The sequence below is a fragment of the Marmota flaviventris genome, chromosome 16 (assembly GCF_047511675.1).
Source record: "Marmota flaviventris isolate mMarFla1 chromosome 16, mMarFla1.hap1, whole genome shotgun sequence".
NCBI lineage: Eukaryota > Metazoa > Chordata > Mammalia > Rodentia > Sciuridae > Marmota > Marmota flaviventris.
The window spans coordinates 23,235,936-23,261,635 of NC_092513.1; the positions used below are offsets into that span (position 1 = coordinate 23,235,936).

General features: G+C 37.4%; 1 protein-coding gene across 1 annotated transcript; it reads left to right on the forward strand.

Annotated features, from left to right (window-relative positions):
- The first annotated feature begins 246 nt into the window (after positions 1-246).
- On the forward strand, positions 247-24,156 carry Mex3c (mex-3 RNA binding family member C). The gene is made up of 2 exons (XM_027948996.2): positions 247-988; positions 21,140-24,156. Exons 1-2 carry the CDS (start codon positions 247-249, stop codon positions 22,363-22,365), a joined length of 1,968 nt encoding a protein of 655 aa, XP_027804797.2. The 3' UTR covers positions 22,366-24,156.
- Positions 24,157-25,700: the final 1,544 nt, after the last annotated feature.

Genomic DNA, 25,700 nt, shown 5'->3' on the forward strand with positions numbered 1-25,700 from the left:
CCCACCCACCCACCTAGTTACCTACCTCTGCCTCCTTCCCCTGCCCCTCCACCCCGCCCTCTCCGGTCTCGGAGCGGCCCTGGCGCTCCTCAGCCCGGGTCGCGGGCCTCGCCGCCTCCCCAGAGGAAAGGTGTTTGCGCGCTGAGCAGGGCCCGGGCCCTGTCCGCCATGGGGCTCGCCGCCCGCCGCGCCTGACCCGGCCGCCGCCGCCGCCGCCGCCGCCGCCATTGACAGCGCGCCGCCGCGATGCCGAGCGGCAGCTCCGCGGCCCTGGCCCTGGCGGCGGCCCCGGCCCCCCTGCCGCAGCCGCCCCCGCCGCCGCCGCCGCCGCCGCTGCCGCCGCCCGCGGGCGGCCCGGAGCTCGAAGGGGACGGGCTCCTGCTGAGGGAGCGCCTGGCCGCGCTAGGCCTCGACGACCCCAGCCCAGCGGAGCCCGGCGCACCGACGCTCCGGGCCGCGGCGGCGGCGGCGCAGGGCCAGGCCCGGCGGGCGGCGGGGCTGTCTCCGGAGGAGCGGGCTCCGCCCGGCCGGCCCGCAGCCTCGGAGGCGGCCGAGCTGGAACTGGAGGACGACGAGGAGGAGGGGGAGGAAGCAGAGCTGGACGGAGACCTGCTGGAGGAGGAGGAGCTGGAGGAGGCAGAGGAGGAGGACCGGCCGTCGCTGCTGTTGCTGTCGCCGCCCGCGGCCACCGCCTCCCAGACCCAGTCGATCCCGGGCGGGCCCCTGGGGTCTGTGCTGTTGCCTGGCGCCGGCTTCGATGCTCGGGAGGCCGCAGCCGCAGCGGCTGGGGTGCTCTACGGAGGGGACGATGCCCAGGGCATGATGGCGGCGATGCTGTCCCACGCCTACGGCCCCGGCGGCGGCGGGGCGGCGGCAGCAGCCCTAAACGGGGAACAGGCGGCCCTGCTCCGGAGGAAGAGCGTCAACACCACCGAGTGCGTCCCAGTGCCCAGCTCCGAGCATGTCGCCGAGATTGTCGGCCGCCAGGGTGAGTGCGGAAAGTGGGGATGTCCAGCAGGGCACGGCCCCGGGCGTGGGTGGGAGGCGAAAGAAACGAGCTCGAGGCGGAAAAAGGTGGAACCCAAAGAGTCCACCGATTAGGTATCTGGGAGGATCCGAGGGGCGACGGGATGAGATGGGTCACCTTGCAAAAACCCACATCGTTCTTCTCGTTCTGATTGATAAAGTATTGAGTTTCTCCGGCCATCCAATCCGGTGGTGTTCACTTTACTCGAACTGTATTCGTGGAACACCAGACTGGCGTGGCACCAGAAACCTCAGTGAGGTAGTAAAAGGTCGGGTCAGGAGTTGCAGGTTCGGTGTTGTGTGCGGAGAGCTTGAGATTGCAAGTTTGCGCAGCAGAGCCTCTTGTAAGAGCTCCCGACTTCCCTTCGAACAGTTTATTCAGATGAGAAATGGGCAGAAATGGAGGCATGTAGAAGGAGCTTATTCAAGAGGGAAGGGATGTTTAAGTGGACCGTATCACACTACCCCCTTCCGCTATTCTGAAACTTAGCTTTTGAAGAGCAGCCTAACTCTTTTGATCTTAGTGTTCTCGAAGGTTACATTTTTATTCTCGAAAAGGCACATTGGCTGTCTTTTAGGACACTTTAGGGTGCACGATGAAGAAAAATTGGACAGTACGGTAATTAAGGAACTTTAGGCTTTTATGCAGTTTTCAATAAATTCTCCACTTGCCAGCACACCAGTACTGCAGACAGACTCCTCCCACATTGTTCAGACAAAGGACCTATGTCTCAGATTCCAGGAGTAGATTTGTGAAGGTGGGGGAAGGGGATGCCCAGAGTACCTCCATATCCGACATTTTTAGGGAAGGTTCTGTGTTCTTTAATGTAGCTTTTCCCCGCTGTACAAAAGGGTAAATATTACCTGCTGCCGCCTTATTACAATATGGTTGAGCCTTGGTTGCTATGTGTTTCTGTACTGTTAGGTTGAGAGCATTGTTGGGGTCAAATAAAGAGATGATGGCGCTGCTGCTTAAATGATCTCATCTTTCCCAAGTGGTCTAAAGTACACATAAATAAAGAGGTCTGTTGAAATGGTTTCACATATCAAGAGTTGGCTTTTCTTATCTCTAAGATTTTAATAAGAAAAAAATCTGAAATGTGAACATAGAAGAGAAAGCTTATTTCAGTCAACCTAGTTAATCAGTTTCACCTGCCTTATTTGTTTTTGGTGCTATTTAGGATAATTCAGGAGAGAACTGTTTCACCTACCTAATATGAAATAATAACATTTCAATTTATAAATTCAGAACTAGTCCATCAGGAATGATGAGGGGTTGCTATGCATCACACTTGTATTTTGTCAGGTATTGAGTTTATGGTGATTAAGTTGAGAAAGTGAGATTGATTCAAACTTTCTGCCCATTATCAGAAGCTAACAGTCTAATAAACAGAATGACACTAAACTAATATGAAGTTAATGGTTCTAATTCTAGTATGATGAACAAAAAGTCACCCAGGAGTGCTTTTGAGAATAGGTAAAAGCTTAACAAATGGAAGTTGAAAAAAGGCTAAGGAACAATATGAGGAAAGATGGAAGAATTATTTCTAGGTGTGATGGGCAAATCCTGTTGACTTTGGTGATGCTTAAAATTTGTAAAAGGGAGTGGTAGAAAAGGGCTGGCAAGGCAACTGTTGAGGCCAGAATATAGAATCATGAATGCCATGCTAAGGTGCCACTTAACTTGACACAAGTTGCTCCAGCATTTTTATGGTGACAGTGTAGGATAACAAAGGAAAAGAACATTTACATGCCAGTTTTCTATAGGACAAGAGAATATATTTTGTAGATTTAATTTAATACAAGCTTTTGTCTTTCATATACCATACCCTTTAGTGCTGTGCAATGGTCCTTAATTGTGTAAACTCTTACCTTTATGCAACACTATTATTTAAAATTAAAGATTTCAGGTTTTTATTTTGTACCATCTATTACATGGTTATAAATGAGCTAAATTCTTGGTTTTACTTAGTGCTGTGGTTATTGGTTAATAAGGAAAATATAAATCTATTTATGTCAGAACATGGAGACAAATTGCTGACTGTCCTTTGCGATTAATATTTTCCCAGAGTTGACAGTACTGTTAAAAGTATGTCATCTTCCTTTATCTTATCTTAAGGGCAGAAAGTCTTGCCCTTTTCCTGTTTTGAACCATTCAACTAATGGATCATTGACCCCTTTGCCACCCCTACACTCCAGTAGCATGGTAATAAAACCTGTGAAGTATTTGCTCGCTCCTATGGAGAACTAAGTAACTTCTAATATTCACATCCTTTTATTAGTGCAGTAATTTCCCCCATGAGAGAATACCTGTCCTAAGTGACTTAAACAGGGCAAATCATTTCATTTTCTTGTTTGCTTTGAAGGAGCTAAATATTCATCCTTAAGAATTACCAATTCCTACCATTTATTCATTACCTGAAGTCATAATTTTCTGTTTGACATCTCTTAATTGGTTTTGGAAATAATTATGTCACAGATGGAGACATTTATGACTTCAGCTCTAAAGCAAAGATTAGGACAAATGGAATTCTGAGTCACATAGACTGGCAACTCATGTAGATGGCCTCTGGTTCTAGTGTCTTCCAAAAAAACAAACCACTGATTTTGATAGTGATGAAAGTTGGCAGAGTGTTTGACCTCCTGTTTTACTCCCCAGTAGCATATGGTCTTTGTGAATGTTAAATTGGCTCTGTTTTGTATTGTTGTTTTTTAGCTATGCATCTATTGTTAATCTGACAATACTGTAAAATAAAGTCAGGAACTAAAAAGGGTTATTGGTAATCAAAGAAGTTTTAGAATATAGACATAAAAAAGAAGTCGGACCGCATTTTAAGACCTAATTTTGTAAATTTAGAAACATCTTTGTTTTTTTTAAGTGTAGTGCCTACAAGACCCGTTGACAGTGGCTAACAGATTTAAGTCAACAGATTTTGTTCATTCACATAGTCATTAATATCTAGTAAGGCTAAAGAGTTAAAGTGGATCTCAAGATGTATTCTTAATTGCACTATAAGTAAATATTGAATGTTATAAGTTTAGTCATTTAAGGGTTAGCAACTCAGTTTGGTTTTTTTTTTTTTTTTTTTTTTTTTTTTTTGCTGTTTAAGATGTGCATCTTGTTTTCTTCTGCGACTTTAATTGATGGAGCATGTGTGTTCTCTAACCTCCTAGTCTAATTAAAAGTCATCCTTAGCTTTTTTATTTACTATGTCAAAAAAATTAAAGTATCCCCAATATCTGGATATTTGTGTATGAATAATATGTATGGTAAAACATTGCACATTATAAAACTTAAAAATTTTAAATAACTGAGTAAAAATGAAAATAGGAATTCTTGTGTTTTTGTTTTTCCTGCAGTGGACTCCAAATTGGATACTATAACTTTCTAGATTTTAAATTTTAAATTTATAGTAGTTTGTGTGTATAGGCTCAGGAACTATTAGGATAGTTTCAGTTACTATCATCACTTTACAAATGGGTGTGAATCTGCTGCCTTCTTTCTGATGAACTATTCTGATTCACTAGGAAGGAAATGGGGAAAAAATATGATAATTCAAGGATGTAATTTTTTACCCCCTGGTTATAAGCAACCTAAAAATTATCCACAGAGTCACATATTTGAGAACTGTTGCTCTACTAGAGACTTCTATCTAGAAAGATGTCCAACAGTGTTTATAGTTTGGAATTCTGGGTAGTTCTCTACATCTCAAGTTTTCAAGGAAAGGTAGCATTATGTTTAATACTTAACATACTGCTGATTTGGTTTTTTAATTTGGTGTTTATATAAATTAAAGAATTTATGGAAAGCTTAATGCTTTTGCTTTAAACTAAATGCAAAAAAAAATGTTTTACAATGTATGTTTCAATGTTAATAAATTATTGTAAACTACATTGAATTGCCTGTGACAGTCCCTGTTCAGGTATTCTGGAAAGAGCTAACAATCAGAAATAGATATACTGAATTCTGATTACTCTGTGCAAATAATTTACTTCATGGTCTTAAGCAAGTCACTGAAACTCCCTAGGCCCCAGAGACTCTCCTTTTGCAGCTAGACATAATCATATCTGCAATACTTTGAGAGACCTTAAAAAATAAGTTGACGTATATGAAACTGTAAGTGATGTTATAACACTTAACAGAAGATGATTTACTTTGTTAAAGCAAATCCGAAATTAATTTGGAACCATTGTAGTTAATACTGTTTACCTTTTCTGAACTTTCACAGATAGGTTTACACATTATATTCTTATGTAATGGAACTAGAACCAATTGATGATTAAATGCATGTTAGATACTTGGAACTTTTATTATTCACAGGGACTTTGCTTGTTTTAGTCATTCAGGGACATAGGCCAGCAGAGCAGTGACCATCTCAAGTGTTACTGATCTCCCTTTGTACAGGAGGATGAGAAGCCATTGCACTAGTCTTTATAAATGTTAGACCCGGAAGTAATAATTATCATATCTGCTCGTATTACATTAATCAAAGTAAGTCATCTCGCCACACCTAATTTCAAGTGGACTATAAGGCATATTATAACAGTGTGCCCAGGAGAGAGCCAGAATATTAGATGACTGCCAGAATATTAGATGACTACCACAGCACTATTTTATAATCTATGGGATTGTTGTAGAATTTTAAACAATGTAATTTCCACTATTTGGAATTTGTCATTTTAAACTCGAAAATGAAATAATTTTCTTAAGATACTAAATTGAGGGGCTGGGGTTGTAGCTCAGTGGTAGAGTACTTGCCTAGCATGTATGAGTCCCTGGGTTCGATCCCCAGCACCATGTAAAACTAAATAAACAAAAATAAAGGGATTGTGTTCATCTACAACTAAAAATATTTTTAATAAAAAAAGATACTAAATTGATGTATTTGCAATTTTGAAAATGTTTTAGGAAGCTCCAGATAAATCATGGTTAATTTATTTTAAAATCATATTGACTTTAAATGATTATAAAGTGATAGATATTTTTTTATTGAACTACATATACTTAAATGCCTCCCAGATGGCTTATATACCATAATTTCTGGGTTTACATTTAACTTTGCCCATGATACCATTAATTCCTATATAGAGATATGCAAAGATTAAATCTGATATTTATACCTTTAAAATCATTTTCTGTTAAAATTACCAAGCCCATCTGGGTGTGGTGGCACATGCCTGTAATCCCAGTGGCTTAGGAGGCAGGAGGATCACGAGTTCAAAGCTAGTCTCAGCAAAAAAATGAGGCACTAAGCAACTCAGTGAGACCCTGTCTCTAAATAAAATACAAAATAGGGCTGGGGATGTGGCTCAGTGGTTGAGTGCCCCTGATTTCAATCCCCAGTACTTCCCCTCAAAAAAAAAAATACCAAGGCCAGTTATACTAAATTGAGTCTAATGCTGTTTAATCAGTTCAAGTCTTGATTCTATGACCAATTTTGAGGAATTTAAGTTACACTAAGTAACTGCAGAACCTCTTTTGTGCCAGTCTTTTTTAATATATATATATATATATATATATATATATATATATATATATATATATATATATATATTTTAGTTGTAGATGGATATTTATTTTGATGTGGTGTTGAGGATCAAACCCAGTGCCTCACACATTCTAGGCAAGCGTTCTGCCACTGAGCTATAACCCCAGCCCCCTGTATTTGGAATTTAAGGGCAATTCAAGTATACGTGATTCATTGCCTTTTTGCAGTAAGCAGGAAGCTTATTTGACCTCAGTAAAGTTATATCATGGAATAATAAGACCAGGACATAAAATAATAAAGAAATTATTTAATGAAAACTGGAGATGTCATTGAAATTAAGCATAAAGATTTGGTTGTGAACATGGGGTTGGCACTGATCATAAACATTGCCCTCTCCTCTATCATTCTTCCTTCCCTTTTGCCTTATCCTCTTTGTGTTAGTTTCACCACTTGTTGCCTATGATTTTGGACAAATGACTAGTTTGAGCCTCAGTTTCTCCTTAATGGAGAAAACTTATTGCTTTTACTTGTTCTTCTGGGTGCCTCTCTCACCTGCCTACCCCCATATTTGTCATGAGAATCAAGTTTGAGAAAATGTCATTAATATAAATTTACTATACAATTGTAAGTATATAGATGAGAAATTATATGTAAGGTAAGGTAAAGTTGTTTGTGTTTGTTTGGTGTGTGTGTGGGGGGGGGGGTTGTTTTAAAATGGGGTCTCCCTGGGTTACCCAGGCTGGCCTTGAACTCCTGGGCTCAAGCAATCTTTCTGCTTCAGCCTCCCCAGTAACTGGCACACCACTGTGCCCATCTCAGAAATGTATTTTAAGTGATGAATTTCTTTCATACTCCTAACTAAATTATTTAAATTTAAGTTACTTGTTTTTAAAGTTTACAGTAATTTAAAATTGGAACTCTTAAGCCAAGTACATATCTGTAATCTCTGCGACTGAGGAGGTTGAGGCAGGAGGATCACAAGTTCAAGGCCAGCCTCAGCAATTCAGCAAAGCCCTAAGCAACTTAGGCCCTCTCTCAAAATTAAAAAAAAAAAAGCTCAGTGGTAAAGCACCCCTGGATTCAATCCCAGTACCAATTAAAAAAAAAAAAAAAAAAATGGAGCTTTGAAAATGTATTTCCTGGCAGAGATCTAAGCTTGTCTGGAAGGAAATAATTTAAAAATAATTGATTCCGTTACATGGTACCCCAAAAGACAATTCTAAGATTTCTTTCTTTTCTGGGTTTATGGGGAGTTTTTTTGTTGTGTGTGTGTGTTTGTTTTGGCTATATGGGGAATTGAACCCGAAGCCTTGTGCATCCTAGACAAGGTCTCTATCACTGAATTGCATACCTAGCCCTTCTTTTTTTATTTTTTGAGAGAGGGTGGACTTGAAATTACCCAAGCTGGCCTTGAATTTGGGATGCCCCTGCCTCAGCCTTCATGGTTCTGGGATTATAGGCATGCACCATTGCACCCACAATTCTTTTAGAGGATTTGTTAACATCTTCTAAAGGGCATGAACATAATTTAAAGCTCCCTAGTTAGGAAAATTGTTCTTTCATCTCTAATTTACACCCTCTTCTGGTTGTTTCATCGTTAATAGAAGGCCAAATGTGAACCTTTTCATTAAATTTCCAATCCTCTTGTTTAATATAATTAAGTGAAAAAAGGAAGGGGGAGACTTTTGGTTTGTTTTGTTCATATTCTTAAAAATACCTTCAGTGAGCAAGGATTTCTTTTCTACTCCAAACATAATGCAAGAAAAGAAGGCAGGTTGGGATGATAGTGATTTTAAGAAACATTAGTTTATAACTTTGAGCAATTCTAAGCTTCAGTTTTCTTGTATAAAATGAGATGGTCTCTCAAAGTTCTTATATTTTGAGTTCCTTCTAAAGATAGTTCCTGAAATGTAGAAGTAAACCAGATTTCAAAATACCAATTTGGTTGATTTCACACCAAAGTTACTTGTTTTTTAAGTTTACAGAATTTAAAATTGGAACTCTGAGCCAAGTACACATCTGTGATCTTTGTGACTGAGAAGGTTGAGGCAGGAGGATCCCAAGTTCAAGGCCAGCCTCAACAATTCATCAAAGCCCTAAGCAACTTAGGCCCTCTCTTAAGGGCAGAGTTCATAATATCTTAACTTGTTTTTCATAATGTAAATATATTTTTTTCTTTAGGAGATAGATTTTTTAAATGTTTTCAACTTCCTATAAAAAAATCAGCACATTTTGATTTTTGTAATAACAAACATTTAAGTGTGTCAGACACTGTGCAGAATTGCATGTATCAGCTCATTTGATCTATTCTTATTTCCATTGCAAAGATAAGGAAACAGGTCTGAGGAGTTATAAGCAAGTTGCCCAAGGTCTAAAGCTAACATAACTAGAGACTTCAATCAATACTCCTGTCTCAATGAGCAGTAGAAGAAGGAGACACAAAATCAGCAAAGATATAGATGATTTGAACACCATCAACAACCAACAACATAAGAAAATGATTGATCATTGTCTACAAATGAACATGTACAAACACTAAATCCTTTTGATGCTTGAAATTGATACAAGGTAGTAAAGGCAGAACTAAATTTTAGTCATCTTTGCATCCTTAATATCAGTTAAACTACCTAAAGTAAAGTAGATACTTGCAGTTTATTTGATTGGATTGAGTTGCTAGATTAGAGACTTTCCATTTTATTATTTACATTTTACTTTCTGTACTGTAGTAATGAGGACTTTTTCACTCTTGCCTTTAATTCCTAGCTCTTTATTTAAGGAGACAGTCCAAGTTGAAGTTGTTTGGGGCTTTTAAAGGGCAGTAGATGCTACTTGGTTGAAGGCATTAAATGTCCCTATGAAAACTGATAATAAAACTAAAATCATGTAAATGGAGCTGTTTGAAGTGCTGTCATGTGAGATGAACAGTATTCCTAATTAAAAATTCAGACAATTTTGGCTTTTAAAAAATTAACAAAATAGACGCTTGACCCTAGAAAGAAAAGCTGTTAATACTATATTATACATTTAGGGGTACATTGCATCCTTAAACTATATTATTTATTATTTAAATATTGGAATAAAACAAGTCTTTTACTGGGGTTTAGATTATGTTATTTATCAGACTTTGACAATAATTTTGAAATTGAGTTACTGAAAAGTGAAGGGAACTTTTGAATGGTCTAGACTTATAAAGGGGAAAGGGCCTTATTTTATATAAAATCATTAAATAAAATGACTACCCCTTGCTAATTGTAATATATCACAAACTTGAAATGATGTGCTTTTACAGGGAAATAGTATAGAGTAGTGAAAAAAGTGTGGAATTAAGACAATTTAGGTTTGAGATCTTATAAACATCTGGAAGATTTGAGCAATCCAATTAAGCTCTTTCCTGCCCTTTCTAAAGCACTGTAATCTGATGATTAAATGAAAATCTAGAAGAGAGCCAGGAAGACTAAAAGTGTTCTGCATTTTTTTTTTTAATTTCAAAAGTAGGTCCAGTCTCCCAGATACTAGATGAGTTTACTCATCTACCACTGAGCTACATTCCCAATGAGCATTTTTAATATAGTATTTGTTTAATCGTTAAAATAAATAAATGAGCGAAATATTTTAATCATAATTATTCACACATGAAGGAGAGGTGGAGGTTAGTGACCTGCTTATATTGACCAAGCTGGTTTGCTAGTCTATTTAGTCTTGTGTTCTTAATCATTATTCTGCCAACCTTTTGTGAAAGAAAGAATAAATGGATATATTCATTTGAAATATGGTAGTGTGTGATTGTCTCAAGTACATTTTAAACTTCAGAGAGAGGAAGAGATAACTATGTGTTTCTTAAAAGAGGGACTTGATCCAAAAAGGTCAGCATTAGAAAAGACCTGGAAGTTGACTGACCTGATATGCAAACAGCAGGTTACTAGGCATTGATTACAACCCAATTCAGCAGATAGTTTCCTTTGAACTTGTAGTTCTTGTAGTTTCCTTTGAACTGGGCCTTAAAGGATTCATTTAATAATGAACATATTCCCATGTTTTTATTATTCTTTATTTCCATAGAGCCTCTCCCCTTCTCTCCCTCCCTCCTCCCTCTCTCTCTCTCTCTCTCTCTCTCACACACACACACACACACACACAGATTTTCTGCTTTGCTAAGTGACCAAGTGACCATGTTTGTTACTGAGGTAACTTGGGGAGGAAAGAGTATGCAAGGAAGGTTTTCTAAGGCTATTTAAGAAAATAATCTGAGCAGAGAGAGAATAGATAAGACATGCTTAGGAGATGATGAAGTTTGGGAGAAGGTAGTTTTTTGTTTTGTTTTGTTTTGTTTTAAATCAGGCCAAGGAGTTCAGTTTTGACTCCCTTCTCTTCATTTTTACTAAAGAATGTACGTAATGATTTCCAAGTAGGATCCTTTTCTCCTCTAAACAAGTGTGAGGGGCAGATTTTTGAAGACAGGTATAACAAAAGGACTACCAAAAAGTGAAAATGTACATACAGTTTGTTGTTTCTACAGTGTTGGGGATCCAACCCAGGAGCAACTAAACTTTCTAAAGCAAGCACTGGACCACTGAGCTACAGCCACATCTCCATAGTACAATTGTGATGTTTGTATTTGTTGTTTTCTTAAATCACTATGTATAAATAAGTGTGTGTGTGTGTGTGTGTGTGTGTAATTTATGGAGTAAATGGAAACTACAAAAGGTGTGTGTGTTTTAGTCAGCTTTTTCACTGCTGTGAATAAAGGACCTGAACAGCACAACTGTAGAGTAGGAAAGGTTTATTTGAGGGCTCATGGTTTCAGAGGTCTTAGTCCATAGAAGGCCAGCTCCATTCCTTGGTGCTCATGGTGGAAGAGTGTGGCGGAGGGAAGCGGAATCAAAGAGACTCCACTCACTAGATACAAATATATATAGCCATGCCCCAATTCCCACCTCTTCCAGCCACACCCTACCACCCAATTAATCCCTTTAGGGATTAATTTACTGACTAGATTAAGGCTATAACCCAGTCATTTCTCTTCCAAACTTTCTTGCATTGTCTGACACATGAGCTTTTGGGGAACACTCACATTCAAACCATAACTCTGTGTGTGTGTGTGTGTGTGTGTGTGTGTGTAAAATGTATGGAGTAAATGGAAACTTCAATAGTTCCATTTCTGAGAAATTTCCTTGTCAAAAATCAAAAGCATAAGAACTTGAAATAAATATACTAGATGTTAGAACCGAACAGTATTATGTATACATGGCTTCTATCTTGCATACTCTCTTTCATTCTCTTAGCATTTTTCTACTGATTATTATTATGGCCATTCAGGTAAGTCTCTCTGCCTTCAGTCTCTGAACATTAACTGATATATTCCCATCAGTCTAACATATATATCTGATATGTTCCTTCTCTACACAAAATTCTTTGCACCTACAAAGTTATTTCCCTTGTCTGGCATTGAAGACTTCTGCCTTATCCTCATTCTGCCAGCTTTCACAATACTGACCTAACTTAAGTTTCCCCACTGTGCCATTCTGAACTTTCATTCCCTGCTTTTGACCTGTAGTTCTTTTACTCTCCTAGAATTTCCACCTGGCAAAAATCACTTTTTTCAGGCCTCAGTTCAAATTCTTTTGAAGCCTTCTTTCATTTGCTATAAGCGGTAAAGCCTTCTCCTTTATATGTTCCCACTACCTTGTATGCCTGCTTTTATTAAAGCAATTATCTTATATCGGTATTGCTTGCATGACTGTTTTCTTTCTAGACTGGGAGCTCCTTGAGGTCAGAAATACTTACAACTCCTTACACTATCTGAAAGTAGCATCTGTACCTTTAGAGTGGAAGTTTAACATTTGTATGGATAAAGCATTAGGTTGAACTTTATCTCATAATTGGTAAAATGCTCTTGAGCCCCAAGAAGGAGTGATTTAGCTATGAATACCTAGGCAAAGCCCCTAGAATAAAGGAGAAAACAGCTTCTGCTTATTTTCCACCAAACCACTCACTTCTCAACATAAACACAGTTACCTTATAAAAGTCCTTCTCAACACCTAGCTTATAGTATTCTTCTTTTCTTCCTATTTAATTTATAACTCTTGTGTGGGGAGTCTACTAGGGATTGAATCCAGGGGTGCTTTAGCACTGAGTTATATCCCCAGACCTTTTTTTATTTTGATGTAGGTTCTCATTAAATTTGCCAAGGCTGACCTTGAATTTGGGATCATCCTCCCTCAGCCTCCTAAGTTGCTGGGATTACAGGTGTGTGCCGCCATACCTGGCTTAACTTTTACCTCTATCCCTTCACTGTGCCACCATACCTGGCTTAACTTTTACCTCTATCCCTTCACCCTATTTCATTGTTTTGTGATTCCACACACCTCTCCCTGACTGTATTTTATGTCTGTTCTGTGCGCAGGCCATTCACTCCTGAATTGGGATTCAAAATTTTCATGACCAAATACTTTATTTCTTTAAAAAGCTGGGTACTTGAATATGAAGACACGAATTGGTATGAACATACTTTATATACAAACAGATGAAAAATTGTGCTCTCTATGTGTAATAAGAATTGTAATGCACTCTGCAATCATGTATTTTTAAAAATTAATTTAAAAACAAAACAAAAAAAGCTTGGGTACTTGGAAGAAAGGGAGAAATTGAAAGAAAGGAAAGGGATAATGTGAAGGCAGACAATTTCTAACTATCTATGAAAATACCGAAGGATTGTTTTAAGTGTTTATTCAAATGTAATTAAGATTATGGACCTTTTGCTATTTGGAGTGTGTCTCAAATCATCTGGTGGATCCACATGAGTATGTAAAAGCAGAAAACTTTTCCCAGCTGGGTTTGAGTATGAGGAGGGGAGCTATATTCTTGAAATAATAAATTTGGTAATTGAAGCCACTTAGTGACTTGGTATGACAACATAAAACAAAAGCAGGTAATAAGCAAATTAAAGGATAGAAAAAAAATTCTGGACTGGCAATTCTAGATTTACTATAACACGTTATTAATATAATATTCAATGTTAAGCTACTGCTTAATATTGAATATTTCTGATTGAAAACCTTCTAGAATATCCTGTAGGGTACTGAATAAGAATATAAGACAAATAACATTTTTTTCTCTGCTCCCTTAAGGCAGTTGTTGTGGAATTCTTAAAGGCTTAAGAACCATGTAGTAGTTTTTTGTTGCTCCATAAGAGTTACCATAAATTTTAGTGGCTTAAAACAACACAGATTTATTATCTCAGTTTCTGTATGTCAGCAGTCTAGACATGGTGTGTCTGAATTCTTTATTCAGGGTCTCAATGGGCTGAAATCAAAATATTGATCAGGACTACATTCTCATCTAGGTGTTCATGTCTCACGCAAGCTCACTTATTGGCAGAATTCATTTCTTCAGGATTGGAGGATGGAGGCCTCCATTTTCCTTCTAATTCTCAGCTCCTAGAGGCCACTGCCATGAGGTCACCATAGGCAATTCACCACAGATTGTTTACTTTCTCCCCCCTTAGCCAGAGCACATTTCTGAACCTCCTCCTGAGCAGACAAACAAACAAAAAAAAACTTTTAAAGGGCTCATGGTTAAGTCAAACCCACCAAGAAAATCTGGATAACCTCCCTGTTTTAAGGTGAACTTGGATCATAATTACATCTACAATATCCCTTTCCAAGGGTACATAGACTGTAATTGACTGAAAGTATGTATATACCAGAAATGAGGGTAAGGGGGCATTTTAGAATTCTGCCTGCCATATCTACTGAAAGGACTGTACCTTTTTAAAGGATTTTATAGTGGATGATATATAGCTCCTTGGATTTTTTGCCTAAGTATAAATTCAGTTTATCATGTAATGCCCTTTCTTCTGGAAAGTGGGAACAAATGGTAAAGATAGGCCATGTGGTCTTTTTGCCAACACCTAAGTGAATCAGTTTTAAGAATTAGAATAAAAACAAAAACAGTTTGGAAAACCTTGCTGTGAGGATCCAAGTCTTGTTTCTGATAGCTTGGAAAAGTTGTTGGTTTTTTTTGTTTTGTTTTAATTTTCACTATTATCAATGTCTAGGCTCTCTGGCCTCCAAAAGATACTTTAGGTGACTACAGAGCAAATCTATAGTATTACCATTTTCAGCTGTATCAAATTCCATCTGCAAAATCCTATATCTTTAACATATGTTCTCAACAACTTTTCCACTTCACTACACTGGTTTGTATGTTGCAAGAACATTATATGTTTCGTTGAACTATAGAAAATGGTCTTTAAGGTGGTCTAAGATTAATCTAGTCTAGAGGTTTTAAATTTTAGTGGCTGGAACCCACAGAAAAAATAACATTTTACATTGAAGCTCATTGTATACATATTTCAGTGAAACATTTGGAACCCATTGGGGTTTTTTTCTTTTTTATGCTGATTATAAAACACAAAGTTAATATTGCAACTCATAGTTTCAAAAACACCAAAGACAATTACATTTCAGTTCCTTTTCTTCCTTTTAACTCTCTTCCCACCAACAAAAGGGCCTTCCTCTTAGGTTGTTAAGGCTGAAAGATGCTCTACACCCCAGAGAAGGAAGGCAGGATTCTTTGCTATATATAGTAGGTAGGGGAAAATATCAGAGTTCTCTGGCTGCAGCTAAAGAGGTTTGCCTCTGCAACAGTGATTTAGAAAGAGGAAGTGGGTTCTTATACCAGCAAGTTGGAGACTTTTTATTTGGGGATTTTTCCCCAAAAAAATTAAGGTAAAATTATACCTATGAAGTTGTTGATGTTACTGTAGTCCTTGACCTATGAACCACTGGGTTTAGATTCCTGTCTTTTGACAAACTTGAATACAACTTGCCATGTTAGTTTTTGTCTATAACTGTAAGAACACAAGTGTTAATCCTTACATTTTAAAGTTATAAAACCTTGTTCAACTTTGAGATTATGAAATCATTTATCCTGCTGTTCATGTAATATAAAATAACCTAAATAATACCAACCAAAAGTCTAATTAGTATGACTAGTAAAATTATCATTTGTTTTACTTTTCTTAATCACATTTTTTAAAAAAAATTATATATTTGTATTGAGTATACAGTGAAAACTAAGTTTCCTCCTTACCCTATCCCTCTCATTGAACCAATTTTACAAATATATAATAGTCTGTATTATAACTGTGCTAGCTTCATGCTAATCTAAACAATAAGTAGATAATATAATACAGAGGGTATTCTGTACCTGTGCCAACATTTCTACAAATGGGATTGTAGAGGCATAAGATAATTTTGATAGATACTGCAAACAGCCCTCCAGAGAAAGCAGTTCATGCTCTGAACAGCTAAATAAGAGTGCCATTTTCCCCTTTCTTACTCCAGTGTTATAATGTTTCTGATATTTGAAAATCTCGTGGATAGAAAATTATAGCTCAATTCCTATGGAAATAATTCCTATGGAATTTCCATCTTCAAAGCCACTTCTTTGCTTTCTTTACTGTGCACTATTTTAGCTGTTTTTCTCTTAGGTTTTAATGTTTTGATATGTAAGGGAGGGAATAGGAGGTAAGGGAGAGAAATTAGCCATTTGTGAGTTAAATTGTGAATATATTTTTTTTTACTATGGTTTTTCTGACTTGCCATCAACTAATTTTTTTAAAGCCTGCTCTAATTTTTGATTTATCAGTCCTTTTATGGCTTATGAGTTTTGTGTAACTCTGAGATTATAAATTCTTGCATTATTTTTAAAAATATCTTTGCATTTTCAACCAAATTCAATCTAATAGACTTTTTTAAAAACAAATTCTTACCATCTCCATCCATAAGATTAAAACAGATTCTCATTTAGTTTGTGTCACTCTTTTTTATTTTAAAATTTTTTTTATTTGTTCTTTTTAGACATACACATGACAATAGAGTGTATTTTGACATTATACATACATGGAATATAACTTCCCATTCTTGAGGTTGTACATGATGTGGTAACAATGGTCATGTATTCATATATGAACCATAGGAAAGTAATGTCCGATTCATTTTACTGTCTTTTCTATTTCACCCCCTCCCTTCCCCTAATCTCCACACACCCTCCCCTCCATTGTGTGTTAGCATCTGCCTGTTAAAGAGAACATTCAGCCTTTGGGTTTTGGGGATTGGTTTATTTCACTTAGCATGATAGTCATTTACCGGCAAATACCATAATTTCATTCTTCTTTATGGCTGAGTAATATTCCATAATGTCTGTATACCACATTTTCTTAATCCATTCATCTATTGAAAGGCACCTGGGTTGGTTCCATAGCTTAGCTGTTAGGAATTAGGCTGCTATAAACATTGATGTGGCTGTGTCACTATAGTATGCTGATTTTAAATCCTTTGGGTATATACTGAGGAGTGGGATAACTGGTCAAATGATGGTTCCATTCCAAGTTTTCTGAGGAATCTCCATACTGCTTTCTAGAGCGGTTACACCAATTTGCAGTCCCACCAGCAATGTATGAGTGTACCTTTTTCCCTACATCCTTGAGGTTGTGTCACCCTTTTATAAACTCCACTGTTTAAGTAGTCCCTAACTTTATAGTGTACTCATATTCTAGGAATCATCTGTTATTTGGTTGGAAGTCAGAATATAACTGTCCTATAGAAACGAGTGTTAGGATGAAACAAGTGTGAAGTTTCCAACAATCCTAATCTGATTTTCAGGTACTTTGGTAAAACTCATAAAATTTAAGGAAAAAAAAACAGTACTTTCCTCTGTTTTTAATTGGCAATCGCTTAAAAAGGGTTGGCTTTGCTATCTTCCACTTATATATTTCTCCTGATGTACAAAACCTAACCACATGACCCTTTTAGATGATATAGACCTTTCTCCACATCTTAGAAGTGATTTAAGTTCAAAATATTCATCTTTTCTTTTTCCAATGAACTATGTATTGAACACACCTACAGTATAACTGACAGTTCCTTAATAGTCTCAGAAGTTGTTTAGAGAGGTTTCTTAGTTCAACTTTCCACAAGTAAAGGTTAAAATTAAAAGGGGCCAATCCTAGAACCTTAGACTAACTTGCCCTTTGTCCTCAGTAGAATTTGCCCAGTATTTTTCTGCAAGATGATCAGGATTATTGTTAGGAATGTGACTAACAGAGAGCTTTCTTGCCTTGTCAACTTGTTGCCCAGAATATAAACTCATATAACTGAATAATGGCTGTAACTTCTTGAGTAGTATGCATATTTATACTTATTTCAGATTTTGCTCTTTTTTTTTTTTTTTTTTTTTTTTTTTTTTTGCAGTACTGGGGATTGGACCCAGGGACGTTCTACCACTGAATTGTATCACCAGACCTTTTTAACTGCTGAATTGCCCCAACTGTCTTCAAATTTGAAATCATCCTGCCTTAGCCTCCCAAATCACTGGGATTCAGATGTGTGCCACTACACCCAGCTTCTTTCAGATTTTCTTAAGACATCTATAAATCACAGATTAGCCAGTGGAATATGATTTTAATTCTTAGTCTCAAGCAATATCTGTTGTGCTAAGTGTTTTGCTTATGTTAATGATAAAATATGAAAGATTTGTTGCTCTGATCTTCCAGCTCATATTCTGTTGTAGAGCAAAAGCAGAGTATAGTATACACCTAAAAGTTACGCCACCCTTTTTTAAACTTTCTGTGGTTTAGCCAGGCGTGGGGGCACATGCCTGAAATCCCAGCTACTAGGGAGACTGAGGTAGGAATAATACAAGTTTTATGTCAGTCTGGGCAATTTAGTGAGACTCTGTCTCAAATTTAAAAATAAAAAGGGCTGGGGATGTAGCTCATTGGTAGAGTGCTCTGGAGTTCAATCCCCCATACAAAAAAAAAAAAAACCCAAAAACTTCCTGTAGTTCATTATAGATGTAAACTTACAGTAGCATTCTATAATAAGTTTTCACATTTACAGTAGCATAAATTTGATGTTTCTTGGAGAACCCCCCAAGCCACCCTCTCCCTTAGCCTTTTATACCTCATTCAGTTCCTATGCTAAGTGCTTTTTGAGTCTTCTCAAAGGAATATGACCTTAACGTTACAACATCTCTAACCTTGATATACTGTTTCTTACTTCTTTAACTAGCAACTCAGTCTTCAGTTCCCCTTTTCTGAAACTAGCTTTGTAGCCAGTGATGAGATTTTTGAAAGTATAATAAAATGAAGGAAAATTAAGACACTTGGGAAAGCTCTTTGAGGAAGAGAGGCATCATCTTGATGTCTCTTTGGTGATGCTTCCACGTGTATTTCTGTTTTCAAAGGACCACACAGTGTTTGCATGATAATATACCTAGGATCCAGCAGTGAAAAGCCAGCCATTTCTTTATAAGTTCCACAGTTTGTTAGAGGGAGGAACAGAATCTTCATTTGTAGTTGAGATCTAGATGTACAAGAGTAGGTTGCATAAAGTTGTTCTTGGATGTGCTAAATTGAAATTAGCATAATCAGCTCCCTTCAATAAGATTGGATTAATGATGGATGTGGTGACTCACCTGTAATCCCAGCACACCTATAATCCCAGCAATTTGGGAGGCTGAGGCAGGAGGATCACAAGTTCAATACCAGCCTCAGCAACAGTAAGGCGCTAAGCAACTCAGTGAGACCCTGTCTCTGAATAAAATATAAAATAGGGCTGGGGATGTGGCTTAATGGTTGAATGCCCCTGAGTTCAATGCCTGGTACAAAAAAAAAAGCTTAGATCCAATGCAATGTGGTAAGAACGGCCCACTGTCCTTATATAGAAGAACAGTGATTTTCTTTCAACAAATGTTTCATGGCAGTCTTGTGGTATACATGGATATTCAACTGCCCAGTACTTTTGGAATTCTGAAAAAAGTCATATCAGTCAGTCCTGGGAGAGGCTAAACTTCATAGAGGATGAGGTGTCTATACCAAAACCTGATTAACAGGAGTTAAGCAAACAGAGCTAGGAGTAAAAAAGGCAAAGAAAGATTCCAGGCATGGAAATGAGGGAACATGGATGTACCATGATTGAGCCAAAATTCAACTGGTTGGAGCAGAAGTGAGATGACCTGCTAGCCATTAATATGGGCTGAAACATACTGAAGAGTGTAAGGAATGAGGAAAGGGTAAAAGGGAGTGGTGAAAGATAAAGTTAGAGGCATTCAGATATAAGCTAAAGAGGGGCCTTGTAGGCCATATTGTTATTATTAATTTTTCAGGGGCAAAGAACAGAAAGGAAGGTTTAAGAAAAAGACCTGCCCAAATTGTGTCTCCTTGTCTTCAATAGCACTTAGCTTATGTTAAGATCTTTGAAAAGTATAACCCCAAAGTTTTATGCCTTAGTTGTGTTTTTGACATTGGTTATAGTTTAAAGCCCTGTAATCTTACATTGGTGCTGATAATCAATGGTTATTCAAATTAAGTTGGCTAAAGTCAGGAATTATGTCTTCAGTGTTTTATTTAATACTCTTAGGATTTGAAACCAAGGCCTTTTACGTTTGGCTCTACCAATCAGAGTAGCCCTTCCTTAATAAAACCACATTCAATACTCATATTTCATATAGTCTCAAGTATCTGTTTCTTATGAATGGATCAAGAACTTTATGGTTGATGCTAAATCATTCTATATTACTTTTTTTTTTCTTTATCCCCGGGCTTTTATGGTTGTCTCGCACATATGAAATTCAACGTCAGCTTCCCCCCCTCCGCCGCCAAGATACTTACCTTTATTAGAATTTTCAAAAACAGTCCACTCAATTTTCATAGAAATACAATATCAGTTTCATATTTATATCCTACTCTAGTATATGTAATTAAGGTAAACAATTTAGATAATTTAATTACTAGCATGAGTACAGCTAGCATAACCCAGATGGGAGTAAACTGATTGAGCCTGGAATTCAACTGGTGAGGGCAGAAGTGAAATGACCTGATAGCCATGAGTATTCAGTAGTCATCAAGGAGAGAGTAATAGTAAGACCATTGATTTTGAAGTCAGGCTGAGTTTAATTGGCTCTGCTACTTACTAGTTGTGTGAACAACACATATAACAACACAACAACTTATATGATTTTTCTGAGCTTCAATTTAGCTTCCTTAGCAGTTAAAAGAGTATAATAATCTGGTTCTTAGAAGTAAAAGGAGTAATAATCTGGTTCATAGAGTTATTATATAGATTAAATGAGACAATTAATGTTAATGTCTCACCTGCACATTAATGTTTTTTGCCACTATCACCCTACAATGTAGTAAATTATTAGTGTTCTGAAAATCAAACCCTCGGTATAGCTTATCTATATAGAAAACTTCATGCATCATTTGCAGTGACTAATGACAAGAGGAAGTAGACAATGAGACTGACTTCTGAGTTACAGCCTTCCAGTAGAGGTACCATCTCTGCCCAAATGAAGACCACCAGATAAGTACACCTCCAGATATAGGAGCACTAGTAGAATGAGGAAAGTTTTGTCGTTTGTTGTTTTTATGGCAAAGAGCAAACTCTAAAACTTTTGAAAATAAAAACTGCCCATTGGCAGACATTTAGTTTGAAAGCACTCTCTGTGATTTGTATTTACAAATATCTTTGAAATCAATAAAAAAGATGATCAAAAAAATTTAATCAAATATCTTTGAAGTCAGTATTGACTTTTGTGAAATGTTTTCTTTCAAACAGGTTGTAAAATTAAAGCACTGAGAGCCAAGACAAACACATATATCAAGACACCTGTTCGTGGTGAAGAGCCCATTTTTGTTGTCACTGGACGGAAAGAAGATGTTGCCATGGCCAAAAGAGAAATCCTCTCAGCTGCAGAGCACTTCTCCATGATCCGTGCATCTCGAAACAAAAATGGCCCTACCCTGGGAGGGTTGTCATGTAGCCCTAATCTGCCCGGTCAAACCACCGTCCAAGTGAGGGTCCCCTATCGTGTGGTGGGATTAGTGGTTGGACCCAAAGGAGCAACGATTAAAAGAATTCAGCAGCAGACCCACACGTATATAGTAACTCCAAGCAGAGATAAGGAGCCTGTCTTTGAAGTGACAGGGATGCCTGAAAATGTTGACCGAGCCCGGGAAGAAATAGAAATGCATATTGCCATGCGTACAGGAAACTATATAGAGCTCAATGAAGAGAATGATTTCCATTACAATGGTACTGATGTCAGCTTTGAAGGTGGCACTCTTGGCTCTGCGTGGCTCTCCTCCAATCCAGTTCCTCCTAGCCGCGCAAGAATGATATCCAATTATCGAAATGATAGTTCCAGTTCTCTAGGAAGTGGTTCTACAGATTCCTACTTTGGAAGCAATAGGCTGGCTGACTTTAGTCCAACAAGCCCCTTTAGCACAGGAAACTTTTGGTTTGGAGATACACTACCATCTGTAGGCTCAGAAGATCTTGCAGTTGACTCTCCTGCCTTTGACTCTTTACCAACATCAGCTCAAACTATCTGGACTCCATTTGAACCAGTTAACCCACTCTCTGGCTTTGGGAGTGATCCTTCTGGTAACATGAAGACTCAGCGTAGAGGAAGTCAGCCATCTACTCCTCGTCTGTCTCCTACATTTCCTGAGAGCATAGAACACCCACTTGCTCGGAGGGTTAGGAGCGACCCACCTAGCACAGGCAACCATGTTGGCCTTCCAATATACATCCCTGCTTTTTCTAATGGTACCAATAGTTACTCCTCTTCCAACGGTGGTTCCACCTCTAGCTCACCTCCAGAATCAAGAAGAAAGCACGACTGTGTGATTTGCTTTGAGAATGAAGTTATTGCTGCCCTAGTTCCATGTGGCCACAACCTCTTCTGCATGGAATGTGCCAACAAGATCTGTGAAAAGAGAACGCCATCATGTCCAGTTTGCCAGACAGCTGTTACTCAGGCAATCCAAATTCACTCTTAACTATATATATATACATAAATACTATATCTCTATATGGACTCGTAAAGGCATGGGTATAATGGTACCCCCAGTAAACTTCCTAATGAATTCTTATGACTGTTATCAGGCTTTATTGGGATTAGGCTAAAGTTGTTAGTAAACTTATAAAAGGCTGCTATGGTAACACTAAACCTAAGTGGTCTCTTGTCTATTAGTTTGGTTTGAATTATTAATACTATCCTGTAGACCCAGAGACATAGCTTGTGTAAGAATTGCAAAAGCTGAAGTTCACCTTGGCTGAGCGAAGATCATAGGTTGTGTGACCTATGAGAAAAGGGTATACATCTGAGATTCCAAACAGTGGGTCCCAAAGCCTAACCACATTAAGAGTTTATGGAGGGTACTTGGCATTACAGATGACTCAGACACTTCCAGTGCTGCCTTCTTTACACTGCCAGTTTTGACAAAACAGGTTTGTTTGTTTTTTATTTCTCAACAACTTATGCCTAACTCTGCAGGATTGCAAGTAACTTTTTAATGCATTGTGATTACTTATTGGTAATAATAGGGCTGATGGCAGTTTACTAGATCACTGGTTATAATTTGGGACAAAAACTGCTACATTGACCTTCATCTCGCCCAGAGTGCTCAAGGCTGGTATGATCAATGGATCAGGAATGCAATTGTCTCTATTGTGAATTCCTACCCATAGCCTCCTTTAGTGAATGTGGAAATGGCCACCATTTCAGGAAGGGCTTTGGGATGCATCTACATTGGCTGATAATTGAGGATGCGAACATTCCATTCATTAGTCTGATCAAGCTATTGATTAATTTTTAGACTAGATCAAAATGTGAAACATTTTATGTTCAATCCATATTTGTCTTGCACATTATAAATATATTTTTATTTTTTAGTAATGTAGGGGATGGGGAGGGAGATAATAATGCCCTTGGCATAACTCACGAAAGCAGCTGTGACGACCTCCAATCAGTTTACTTCATTTCAAAACTATTTCCAATCACAAGGAAAGATTTCTTTAAAATACACTTGTACATTTCACCTATGGATGTCTATAACTTCATCCTCGGTATGTTCCCAAATCTGTGCTGGCATTGAAAGGACAAAACATTATACTGGTGGGTTTTTCTACTAATTATTTTTTGAAGCGTTATTTTCCCAACACAAAAGAACTTTTTTTCTCAGTATAACAAAAATGAAATCCTATGTGTATTCAATAGTAAATAGACAAATTTTATTTTTTATTTCCACTTGAAGAGTTACATTTCGTATAAAAGTTTACAAATAACGGTTTTTATTTTGATTTTTTCAGTATAAAAAAGTTGCCTTGATGGCATATTATGATGTAATGCTAATTGCTTGTAGGATAGTTAAATGTCAGTATTGAAACCTAATCTCTAGCTGCCGTCTTGTAGATATGAACGAATGTTCACCAAGCATGTATTTTGTATTTTGTTGCATTGTACACTGCAACTAATAAGCCAAGGAATCGACATATATTAGGTGCGTGTACTGTTTCTAAAAAACACAAACTAAGAATGATAAATTATCAATATAGTTTAGTATTTGCTAATTTTACTACACTCTTTTGTTATGTATATGTAGGGAAGTCATAGGGATTATAAATTCAATTTGAGTAAAGTTTAAAACCATATATTTTATGATAAAGGGCCTTTAACTTAAGATGGCCAAAGCACTGATATTATATATTTGCTGTAAAGAGAATTATAAGAGTTTTATTTTTCTGATATTAAAAGTTACTTAATAAAGACTTGTTTCCATTAACTTGAATGTATTCTCCTTGGTGTTTTTTATATAATCATTAGCAGTTTATCTTAGATGAAGAGAGGTACTAAAAATTGAAAATTTCCTCTTACCAAGTTTCTCCATTCCCCAACACATGCTCTTCATTCTTGTAACTGATTTTTTAGTATGCACTTGGTGTTGAACATGTCGCCCTTGTCTAGTCCAGGTTTAGCTTTTTTTATTAAATGATCGTTATAGTGAATTGAATATTTGCCAGTTTTAAATTTAATCACATATTTGTGTAGGATTCTACTGTGTATATCCTTTTATTTACAAAATTTTGTCTTTTTTACTAACAAATCTGTAAAACTATTTTTTTCTAATATGGGAGTGCAAGTCGTAAATTTTCAGTTTAAAACTGCCTTCTAGGTTTGGTGATAGACAAAAATATTACTCCATCTGTGAAATTGATTTGAGTCTAATTGGAGTAAATAGTTGCCATTTGGTTAAAAAGAAATTTCTAAGATCATTTTTAAAGAAATTAAATTTCTGTTCACTCAGTAACTTTACAAGTACCACACAGCCATCAAAAAGTATTTTCATTGTAGATTTTGGGCATATTCTTAGGCTGTACTAGAGACTGGAGTATATAGATTCAATGATGGGAAAGACCATTGACCTCGAACTGTATGCCAGAATTACTTTGTTAGTTTTGAGATTTGCCTCCAAAAGTATGAAAATTAAATTTGGGAGATCTTTTGTAGAAGATCCAGTTTAGATTGGATGACCTATGAAATGAACTTCTTTTACCTAATTTGAGGTCAAGATATTCCAAAGAGCCTTGAAAAATCTGTTTTAAGGCTTTCCTTGCAATGGTTAACCAAAACTTTGGAACCATGTTAGCGAAACTTGGATAAGCACTTACCCAGTTCTAAGTCTGCACCTGACTTTCCATAGGTGGTTGTACAAATTTGCTTATAAAGCATTGAAGAAGAGAGGCCCCAGGAACTCCACCTGTGTTAACAGTAATAGACATACCAACCTGGATAATCTGCATGGTGAATAACCAGGAATTTGGCCAACTTTTTTTTTTTTTTTAATATATTTATTTTTTTTTAATTTTCAGCGGACACAACATCTTTGTTTGTATGTGGTGCTGAGGATCGAACCCGGGCCGCACGCATGCCAGGCAAGCGCGCTACCACTTGAGCCACATCCCCAGCCCATTGGCCAACTTTTTGAGGAAGGCTATATGTTCTCTCTTCACAACCTGGGAGGATAAGTGCTAAACTGAAAATATTTGATTTGCCTAGCAGCTTGGTTATTGTAAAGTTATGTAATCCTTTCTATAAAGGATTTTATCAAAAGAATCCTTATGCAAAGGTTTTTAGTAAGACTAAAAAAGGCTAGAACAATTAGATTTAGAAAATAGCAATAGGAGAGGTGTGATAAATTAGTTAATACAAGTAAAATTATCCTCTTCAGTGGATCTGTTATTCCCAAAACAGTCACTGGTTTTCAGTCTACTACCCACCCTTCCCTTAACTTTCTACTTTTCTCATTCTAAAACTTCTTATGAATAATAATGA

Excerpts from the sequence above, each read along its gene's own strand:
- Mex3c (XM_027948996.2), top strand. The coding sequence starts at position 247 with ATGCCGAGCGGCAGCTCCGCGGCCCTGGCCCTGGCGGCGGCCCCGGCC. Across the intron at positions 989-21,139 it reads CGAGATTGTCGGCCGCCAGG|GTTGTAAAATTAAAGCACTG; the intron begins GTGAGTGCGGAA and ends TCTTTCAAACAG.